Source organism: Callospermophilus lateralis, chromosome 2 (genome assembly GCF_048772815.1).
Source record: "Callospermophilus lateralis isolate mCalLat2 chromosome 2, mCalLat2.hap1, whole genome shotgun sequence".
NCBI classification, from domain to species: domain Eukaryota; kingdom Metazoa; phylum Chordata; class Mammalia; order Rodentia; family Sciuridae; genus Callospermophilus; species Callospermophilus lateralis.
In genome coordinates, this window is record NC_135306.1 from 124,691,668 (window position 1) to 124,698,686 (window position 7,019).

The window sequence follows — 7,019 nt, forward strand, 5'->3', positions numbered from 1 at the left end:
TATACCTAGCAATGGGATTGCTGGCTCATGTGGTAGTTCTGTTTCCATAATTACAATACTAACTTACATTCCCACCAACATTATATGAGAGTTCCTCTTTCTACACATCCTTGCTAGCATTTGTTATTTTTTATCTTTTTAATAATAGCCATTCTAACTTGGGCGAGATGATATCTTATTTTTTTTTTATTAGTGCATTTTTTTTTAGAGAATTTTTTTTTAATATTTATTTTTTAGTTTTCGGCGGACATATCTTTGTTTGTATGTGGTGCTGAGGATGGAACCTGGGCATGCCAGGCGAGCGCGCTACCGCTTGAGCCACATCCCCAGCTCCTATTAGTGCATTTTAATTATGTAGCATATTTGAATATGCAGATAGCATACTTTAATAATACCCACCCCTCCCCATTATTCCCCTTCCTCTTCTTGAGTAGTCTTCCTAATTTTTTCAAGTTATCCTTTTCTCATTGTGGGTTTAATTTGCATTTCCCTGATGATCCCCTGATGATTTGCATTTCTTTAATGATCAGTGAGTTTTTTCAAATACTTGTTGACTATTTATCTGACTAAAATTTGCAACAGGAATATTTGTGCTTTGTCACGGGTTTTAAACAACTTTACTTCAAAGGTTGAATTCAAAATCACAAAGAATTGGCAAAGAAGCATTAAAGATGTACATAATTTTTTATAGCTTCTTTTTTCTGTAGTCTCTCAAATATTTCTTAACATTTTATAATTTCTTTCCAAGTTACATTAATTTTCCGTGCCTCTTTCACTGGAGAGAACACCTCTTAGGGGAGGAGGGTATTTTTGCTATTTAATTCCTTGGCCTGGTCACTGCCTGGGGTAGGAAGAAGTGTATGGATATATGAATGAAACATGTGAGGGGTAGAAAGGAAAAATTGATCTACTTAAAATTAACTTTCAGAGAACCTTATTTTGTTAATTGATATGCAAATGTGTAATTCTTTTCATGCTGCAGTTTCTATGTTGAATAGATATTTATTTTAATAAATGAATTTTATTAAAAGTTTTATTTAAGACTCTTTAGTTTGTAAAGTTCAAAGATTTACTGAAATTGTTTTGAGGATTAGGATATTTATTTTCAGAATATTGTGTGGATTTTCTAAATATCTAAAGCAGAAGTTATAATACTTTTTAACTTAAAATTTAAAATAGCCCAAATAATGAAGAGACATAGAGATGTTTTCCTACATTTAAGGGATTATTACCCTGAATGCACTTTTTTATTACTTAGTCTTGGACCAATTTTTAAAGATTCTTGAACTTCTGTTTCGTTTTCTAGAGAATACAATCTTCAATCATTGTGAAGTTTAGGAAAGAATTTTCATCAAAAAAGCTCAGTAAGGGACTATTAGGGTTGTGAATCTATAATATTTGTTTCTGTCTCCATTCCTTCATTTGGAAAATGAGAATAATAATTTTTTTTGAGTGTAACATTATCTGTTTGGATGCTTATAATAAATTATGTGAATTAATTGAGGAAACTTTGAAGAGTTTCACAAACACTTGTGATATAGATATCAACTGGATGATATCAACCACTGAAGGTAGTTTATAAACAAGTAGGACAGAAACTTTCAGAAGTAGTATTCTTTTTCTTAAAAAATCGAATCCTGGGATATAACTCAGATGCTAGAGTGATTGCCTCACATTCACATGACATGGCCCTGGGTTCAATCCTCAGCATACAAAAAAAAAAAAAAAAAAAAAAAATGAATCCAGTCAAGAATAAAATTAATTTGAATGCTCAAAAAATTAAGGATTCAATTTAGTTACATACAAACATTAGATTAAATGCAATCTATAGTCAAATAGCAAAGATGAGTCATTACACTTTAAAAATAGATGAAAAGTTGTAATTTATGTTTGTAGGCATGTCTGTAACAGTTCACTTAGTTTTTGATTTCTCAATAGGAAGTTGTCTTTCATTACTTACTTTGAACAAACAGAAAATTCCACTTCCAATAGTGAGTATTTATAAATAACTTTATAATTGTTTCCAGTTTATATTTTCAAAAAGGGGACTTTAGAATAATGAGAATTATTTGTATATATTTTTTTCATGCCTTTGAAGTTGGTACAAGGTGAAAAAAATTAAGAAGGAGCTCCTAGAATAAAAGAAAGGCAGAATTAAACTTTTGCTAGTTTAGTGGTCATTTTGTTTTTCAAACTTCTTAGCAGTATAAATGAGAAATCTGAGAATCTAGAATTATTTCAATAATTAAACCACAACCAGAGAGAATGTATGGAAGGTTAGAAACTGTAACTTCCATGGTAGAATTCAGTTCTGAGGCAGTCTTTAAGTCAAGAAAAATCTACCATTGATGTTTTGAGAACAATCAAAAGTTGGCATGTGTAATGATTAGTGTAGATGCTAACCATTCATACTTGAAGTTTCTGAACAGGTTGTAGTTTTCATTCTATACATATCTGTACTGGTCATAACTGGATGCAGAACATTTTAGCACACAGAAACTAAATGAAATTTTGTGTTATTTAATGGGTGGGCATTGGGATATTTGTCTTCCCATTTACAGAAGTAACGTCTACTGAACATTAACTAAAACCAAAATCATAGATGTACTTTGTTGATTTATTTTAAATAGAATTATATCTAGTGGCACTTTAATAGTCAAAAGTTTCTTTCAATAAAATGATGTGTTTCTTTAAAGATTGTTTAGTTCCTACCCAGGCTAGTATATTTTCATAGGAAAAAATGTTTCTCTTGGTGAAATTAAGTTATAATTGTTTCCTGAGTACGCTCTCTGATCCACTTAGATGATTTTTTGTTGTCATTTTCTTACTGGTTGTGGACAGAATGAGACCTTACTGTCCTGAGCTCACCAAGTTAAAATAATTTATCTATATATGACAATAAGATTAGCTTTTATAATATGGCATTATGTAAAAATGTGGATGTGTAACCGATGTGATTCTGCAATCTGTATTTGGGGTAAAAATGGGAGTTCATAAGCCACTTGAATCTAATGTATGAAATATGATATGTCAAGAGCTTTGTAATGTTTTGAACAACCAATAAAAAAATAAATAAATACTCAAAAAATTAGCTTTTATAAACTTCTCAAGTGTCTTCAATATCTTTTGTGGAATCAAAAACTATTTCATAATTACTTAAACATAAAATGACAAATTTAAAGTTTGTTTTACTTATGAAAAAACTTAAACATTTTATGTAAAAGGTCTGGACAAGCCAGGTACAGTGGTGCATTCCAGTAATCCCAGTGGCCTGGGAGGCTGAGGCTGGAGGATCACAAGTTCAAAGCCAGCCTCAGCAAAAACAAGGTGCTAAGCAACTCAGTGAGGCACTGTCTCTAAATAAAATACAAAATAGGGCTGGGGATGTATCTCAGTGGTAGAGTGCCCCTGAGTTCAATCCCTGGTAACCACACCCACACACCCACCAAAAAAACCCAAAACCAAAAAACACCTCTGGACAAGTAAAAAATGTTGAATGATTATTAGCTTCTAATAATGAGACTACAGGTTAATATTTCAGTGTATATTTGTAGTCTTTCATTTATTCATATACACATTTTCCCAAAGCAGTAAGTTAATGCATATTGGTTTCAACTTGGTTTTCTTTTGTTTTTTGTTTTTAATTTATTTATTTATTCTAATTTGTTATAAATGACAGCAGAATGCATTTCAATTCATAGTACACATAAACAGCACAATTTTTCATTTCTCTGGTTCTACACAAATTAGAGTCATATCATTCATATCTTCATACATGTACTTAGAGTAATGATGTTCACCTCAGTTCACCATCTTTCCTACCTCCATACTCCCTCCCTTCCCCTCCCTCCCCTTTGCCCTATCCAAAGTTCCTCCATTCCTTCCATGCTTCCCCACCCCCATCCAAATTATGGATCAGCATCCACGTATCAGGGAAAACATTTAGCTATTAGTATTTTTGGGAATGGTTTATTTCACTTAGTATGATATTCTCCAACTCCATCCATTTACCTGAAAATGCCATGATTTAATTCTCTTTTAATGCTTAATAATATTCCATTGTGTATATATACCACAGTTTCTTTATTCATTCATCTATTGAAGGGTATTAGGTTGGTTCCACAGTTTAGCTATTGTGAATTGTGCTGCTATAAACATTGATATGTCTGTGTCCCTGTAGTATGCCATTTTAAGTCCTTTGAGTATAAACCAAGGAGTGGGATGGATAGCTGGGTTGAATGGTGATCCATTCAAAGGTTTCTAAGGAATCTCCATACTGCTTTCCATATTGGTTGCACCAATTTGCAGTCCCACCAGGAATGTATGAGTGTGCCTTTCCCCCCATATCTTCGCCAACATTTACTGTTTTTTGTATTCTTTTTTTTTTTTTTTTTCAAAATGTTAAGATTTTATTTACAAAGCTTTTTTTGTTGTACAGAAAGTAAAAATGCTGTTACAATCTGTGTGACTGGTAGCCACGGACAGTTGACTCACCAATCACAGCTATCCATGCTACAGCAAGAATCTTACACAAAAAACCTAACAATGCTTACAATTTTGTTGGGGCAAAGTCCCCAAGCTTGGTGGTGGATTACCAAGAGGGACTAAAAGGAGGAAGGCGGAATGTCACAGGAACTATTCTTTGGCTCTTTGGGTGGGTGGGCGTCCTGGGGTTTGTATCACAGCTACCTTTTTTTTTTCTTTTTTAAACAGCTATCAAATCCATGAGCAGTCCAACCAATACTGAACAGTTCTGTTTTGCAGTGTATCTGGGGTCTTAATCATCTTCTCCTTCATCATCTGTTTCTCTCTTCCTCTTTTCACCTTTCCCGCTTTCTTCCTCCTCTTCATCCTCATCCTCATCCTCATCTTCTTCATCTTCATCTACTTCTCCATCATGCCCAAATTCTTCTTCCTCCCCGCTGACCTCATCTTCATCTTCTTCCCCCTCTACATCTTCGTCTTCATCTTCATCTTCTTCTTCATCAAACTCTTCCTCCTCACCATCCTCATCCTCCTCATCTTCTTCATCTTCTCCTTCTTCATCCTCCTCCTCTTCATCCACACCATCCACCTCTGCATCTGAGTCAGGGGCTTCCCCGTCTTCTCGATCATAGCCATCCAGGTAGGTCAGCTGGGGCAGGAGCCTGAACACACTCTCTCGGTAATCATTCAGATTAGTGACTTCACAGTTAAATAGATCCAAGCTCTTCAGACAATCCAACTTTTTCAAAGGTTCCAAGGTGCTGATGTCTTTCAGTTTATTTCCACTTAAATTTAGATGTGTGAGATTTGGAAGTTTTTCTGCTAACATATCCAGACCTCCATAGATTCTATTGTCACTGAGCTCAAGCTTTTTCAATTTAGGTAGCTTGGGGAGATTTGAAACTGAAATCAAGCCTACATTTATTAAACTGAGGAACTCCAAGTTCACAAATTCAGCAGTTAAGCCCTCAATTTTTCCATCATTTGATTTGCAATTGTCCAAGACAAGTTCTCGAACAGCTGCTGGGGTCCTGTTCCTCAGCTCCAGGTGGATCCTCCTCTTCATGTCCATGTTCCCCTCGTCCCCCCTCTTCAAACTTAACTTTCTGCGGCGGGGCGGAGGGGGGAGAGGCGTCCCAGCCTGCGCGGCAAGGGCCGTCGGAGGGGGTCTGCTCGCGGCAGCGGCCAGCAGCGCGGTCCCCTGCGGCGGGCGAGCGGGCGGGCGAGCGGAGCCCCCGGAGCCAAGTTACTCGCGGGAGCGGAGAGAAACCATGGAGGGAAAAGGGGGCTGGAGCGCAGCGTTGGCCTCACTACCGCCGCCCCCGGCCGCGGCCCCGCACTGCGCTTAAACCGGCGACGCGGCGCGGCGGCTGCTCGGCTCCACTCGGCCCCGCGTGGCGCCGCTTGGCTCGGCCGCCCTGTTTTTTGTATTCTTAATAGCTGTTTCTGACTGGAGTGAGATGAAATCTTGGAGTTGTTTTGATTTGCATTTTTCTAATTGCTAGAGATGTTCAACATTTTTTCATATATTTGCTTTATAATATATCATCTTCTGAGAAGTGTCTGTTCAGTTCCTTAGCTTATTTATTGATTGGGTTGTTTGCTTTTTTGGTTTAAATTTTTTTAGTTCTTTATATATCCTAGAGATATCTGATGTGCATGTGGTAAAAATTTGCTCCCATTCTGTAGGCTCTCTATTCATTGATTGTTTCTTTTTTTTTTTTTTTAATTAATTTTTATTGTAGGTTGTTCAAAACATTACATAGTTCTTGATATATCATATTTCACACTTTGATTCAAGTGGGATATGAACTCCCATTTTTACCCCATATATAGACTGCAGAATCACTTCAGTTGCACAACCATTGATTTACATATTGCCATTCTGGAGTCTGTTGTATTCTGCTGCCTTTCCTATCCTCTACTATCCCCCCTCCCCCCTCCCCTCCCCTCTTCTCTCTCTACCCCCTCTACTGTAATTCATTTCTCCCCCTTATATTTTCCCTCCTTTCCCCTCACTTCCTCTTGTATGTAATTTTGTATACCCCTGAGGGTCTCCTTCCATTTACATGCAATTTCCCTTCTCTCTCCCTTTCCCTCCCACCTCTCATCCCTGTTTAATGTTAATCTTCTTCTCATGCTCTTCTTCCCTACTCTGTTCTTAGTTACTCTCCTTATATCAAAGAAGACATTTGGCATTTGTTTTTAAGGGATTGGCTAGCTTCACTTAGCATAATCTGCTCTAATGCCATCCATTTCCCTCCAAATTCTATGATTTTTGTCATTTCTTAATGCAGAGTAATACTCCATTGTGTATAAATGCCACATTTTTTTTATCCATTCGTCTATTGAAGGGCATCTAGGTTGGTTCCACAGTCTTGCTATTGTGAATTGTGCTGCTATGAACATGGATGTAGCAGTGTCCCTATAGTGTGCTCTTTTTAGGTCTTTAGGGAATAGACCGAGTAGTGGAATAGCTGGATCAAATGGTGGTTCCATTCCGAGCTTTCCAAGAAATCTCCATACTGCTTTCC

At 36.7% G+C, this 7,019-nt stretch overlaps 1 protein-coding gene across 1 annotated transcript; it reads right to left on the bottom strand.

Moving 5' to 3' along the window:
• Positions 1-4,387: 4,387 nt before the first annotated feature.
• Positions 4,388-5,830, bottom strand: LOC143391213 (acidic leucine-rich nuclear phosphoprotein 32 family member D-like). The gene has a single exon (XM_076843843.2). The coding sequence runs from the start codon at positions 5,555-5,557 to the stop codon at positions 4,778-4,780; it is 780 nt and encodes a 259-aa protein (XP_076699958.2). The 5' UTR covers positions 5,558-5,830; the 3' UTR covers positions 4,388-4,777.
• Positions 5,831-7,019: the final 1,189 nt, after the last annotated feature.

Excerpts from the sequence above, each read along its gene's own strand:
- LOC143391213 (XM_076843843.2), bottom strand. The coding sequence starts at position 5,557 with ATGGACATGAAGAGGAGGATCCACCTGGAGCTGAGGAACAGGACCCCA.